We start from the raw sequence: 3,494 nt of genomic DNA on the forward strand, positions 1-3,494 counted from the left end.
TATTCGTGAATTTACTGTACTTTCCTTGGAAGTTTTCTTCCAATACAATCTACACATCAGCTTTGTGACAAGGATGCTTTGTAGGCAGAGAAAAACCAAGCAAAACACCATCACATTAATATCAGAGCACTCCTGTAAAACTCTGAAGGATACAGATTATAAGACCTGTCCTTCCCTCCAACCTCCCAACCTCCCAGGAGTTTCTCATTTTAGGCAGGACAAGTACAGGCTCCAAGACACTGCACATGCCCTGCCTGCTCCTTTGCAGACATTGCAGCCAAGGCTTTCCCACCTATATAGAGCCTCAGCTGGAAAACCTTCAGCAGTACTTTTTTTTTCTACTTTGTCAGAAAGTTGTGGTTAAAATCATGATACACAGAAAAAGCCTATGGAAACCAATTGATGAAAATGAATGAAAAGCCTGCACCAGTGCAAACGCACCCAGACTACCACAAAAATCATCATAGGCAAGGAAAAAAAGCATATATAGCAACCAGGTTAGCGCTGCTGGAGGTCACCTTAAATGATGCTAATCCTGACTTTTTATTTCTTAATGACATAGCTGGGAAAAGTAAGACCAAACGAACTTAGATGCAAAGTTATACTTAGATTAAAGAGGGTTGGGGGCAAATAAAGTTTGGGTTTCTGACACTTTATTAAGGCTTCTTTAATGTTTCCAGAAAGGCACAGTTGCTAGGAAACCTTGATGGCAAGTGTAGTAAAAACTGACCAGTGACTGCTGCGGCCAGCGGATGCTCCTGCATTGGCCTGAGCTCTTCGTGACAGCCCATCACTAGCAGTTTCGCTCTTTATTGGATTTACCAGAGAAGCCCTTCACAACAGCAGCAGCCAGACCAGCAAGAATGACACCTCCTACAGCTGCCATAGTACCAATAACTACTTTAGTGACCTATAAAGGGAAAGTAAAACAAAGGTTGGAAACAGTAAGAGCACTTATATTTACACCCCCCCTTGCATGATAATACAGAAACGGCAGGGACAATGAGGGTAATTAAATTAAAAAGAGCCGTGTGCCATATCAGCAGAAGGGGTAAGACCCAGGTTTGTAGCCCTAGGAGAGGGCACTGTCAGGGTGCACACAGAGCACAGTGACCCTCCAGCTCCAGGGGCTCTGGGGAGGCCAGAGGCAGTGCTGCTTTGGAGCCCACGCCTGGCACTGGGCTGTGCCCATGCAGGCTGCAGGCTGTGTCCCAGTGCTGGGCTCACAGGCAGCAGCCAGGAGCTGCTCTGGGAGGCACCCAGGGCTCACCCTGTGCCACTCACCTGCTCAGAAACTCCCTCTCCATAGCGGAGCTCTGTCACAAAGTGCTCACAGTTGCTGCCGAGCACATCATATGGCACCTCCCTGTCAATCCATTCCTCAGCTCTCCGGATGATCTCCTTCACAGGACGAGGAGTGCGGGAGCGGTCATACTTGTTGTTGACATGCCATTTATGATTTCCCACCACCTCTTTCAGGAGCTGTTTCTTCACCTTGGCCTTTCGGGTGAATATTGATGTGGTGCTCACTGACAGGGATGGGGATCCTTCATCTGGGGAAGGCAGTGAGGAGTTAAGGCAGGCAGGTTGACTCTCTCTGGCTCCTCCAGGACCTCAGATGCGTTTCTGATTGTTCCTGGAAAGCCAGCTAACACACAGGGTCCTCCAGCACCAGCCCATGGAAGGAGACAGGGCACCTGGGGCATCCCACTCGGCACTCTGCCAGTTGGCACCAGACTTACCTACAGGTGTCACATTGATGACATATCCATCCCCCAGGTAGAGGGCCCAGTGCTGGTAAACACGTCGGTCGATCTCGATCAGGTCCCCAGGCTGGGGCTGGCAGCTGCCATCTGCCATCTCAGGAGCGTGCAGTGAGGACGTGCAGCTGTAGCTGGGCCGGCTGAGCGCAGGGCAGAGCGCAGCGGGGAGGCGAGGGCTGTGCAGGGGCAGCTGCCGGGAGCGCAGGCACGGAGGGTGTCAGTGGCGGCCCCGAGGGCAGCGGCTGCGGGAGCGGCGGCCCCGCTGGCACCCAGCGCATCCGGCCGAGGCCGAGCCCGGCCCGGCTGTGTGTGCAGCTGCTGCCGCCGGCCGCGCCTGCCCCCGGCCGCCCGCGGTGCCCGCGCTCCCCTCCCGGCCGCGCTCCCTTCGGGGCTCCGCTGCCGCCGGCGCCGGGCCCGCTCCGCTGCCCAAAGGCGGCTGCCCGGGGGTGCCCGCGGTGCCCAGCCCGTGCCCAGCCCCTGGGGCACCTCCGGCCCGTGCCCGGCACAGCCGCGCCCGCCGCCGGCAGCGAGCAGGGGCTGCATCCTGCTGGGAAACGCCCGTTCGCATCGCCCGAGATCCGCTCACCCCAGCGCCTGCCCCGCTGTTGTCGCAGCCGGGCTCCCGTGTCACTGAAATAACAGGAAGATGGCGCTTGCGCCGATCCTGCTGAGCTCACTAGCGACCCCGACCGAGCTCTGTCCCGTCCGTCACCTTCTCTTCCATCCCGTCCCGTCCCACTGTCACCGCCTTCTCCCTCCCAGCGCCCCTCCCACGCCGACATTCCGCTCCCGAGATTGCTGTCGGAACACTCGTTAAGTGGAAAATTCGATCCTTTCCCCAAGAGGACGTGCCATTGCCACTTTTCCCGAGACTGCCGCAGCTCCTCGAGCCCCTCTTGTCGCGGAGGGGCTCCGGTCCCGCTCGGCCGAGCGGTGAGTGAGCATCCCTCATCAGGAAACCTTTCGAGAGAAAAATCGGGTGCTGCCATTCTGTTTCTTCACCGTGATGAGAAACAAAGGAGGTGGAGCTCTGCGAGAAATAATTTTAGGGCAAAGGGATTTTGAGGATGTATTTTTATGACGTGGTCTGGGCATTTCCTTTGGGACATCAGAGGAAACTCATGATTGTGCCCAGCAAGGGTCCTGGTCCAAGACATGAGCACAGCTGGGCCTGTACAGCCAACTCGTCAGAACAGTGTTCTAAAACTATCAAGAAAACCGGCCTCTGGGCAAGTTGAACTAAGCAGAGCGTTTAAAGCCTTGCCTTTCAGAAGTCGTGTGAACAAGCTGGTTGATTTAAAAGCTGAGAGTAGTGGAAGATTTGTCAGCTTTCTGTCTTCCAGTGACATGAAATTGTTAATTCAGTGGAGCATTGAACAGCAGTTCTGCTTTCTCTATTATCCCTTTCTGTAAGTCTGAGTTATTTGCAAAGCTTTGCATTGGAAACTGAATGACCAAGGCAATTCTTGTGGTATTTAAAAAAAACAAAACCAAACCAGCACATAAATGAAAACCCAGCTATCTGCTTTACCTGGGCACAGCAGGGTCCTGTTGCTTGGGGGAACCCGAGCCTGGATCCTGCAGGGTAGGGACTGGCCTGTGCTTCCATGCAGTGCAAAGGGAGGTGAGTGTGGGCAACCCTGCTCGGCAGTCACTGAATCACTGTAGCAGGTGCGAGAGTGCAATGGAAACTGCCACTGAACAGGCAGCAAAGATGGTATTATAAACACA

At 54.4% G+C, this 3,494-nt stretch overlaps 1 protein-coding gene across 1 annotated transcript; it reads right to left on the reverse strand.

Annotated features, from left to right (window-relative positions):
* Positions 1-350: 350 nt before the first annotated feature.
* On the reverse strand, positions 351-2,448 carry LOC117000816 (phospholipase A and acyltransferase 1-like). The gene is made up of 4 exons (XM_033068852.1): positions 2,350-2,448; positions 1,743-1,953; positions 1,285-1,553; positions 351-910 (listed from the first exon to the last, which is right to left on the reverse strand). Exons 2-4 carry the CDS (start codon positions 1,858-1,860, stop codon positions 794-796), a joined length of 504 nt encoding a protein of 167 aa, XP_032924743.1. The 5' UTR covers positions 1,861-1,953; positions 2,350-2,448; the 3' UTR covers positions 351-793.
* Positions 2,449-3,494: the final 1,046 nt, after the last annotated feature.

This window comes from Catharus ustulatus, chromosome 10 (assembly GCF_009819885.2).
Source record: "Catharus ustulatus isolate bCatUst1 chromosome 10, bCatUst1.pri.v2, whole genome shotgun sequence".
NCBI lineage: Eukaryota > Metazoa > Chordata > Aves > Passeriformes > Turdidae > Catharus > Catharus ustulatus.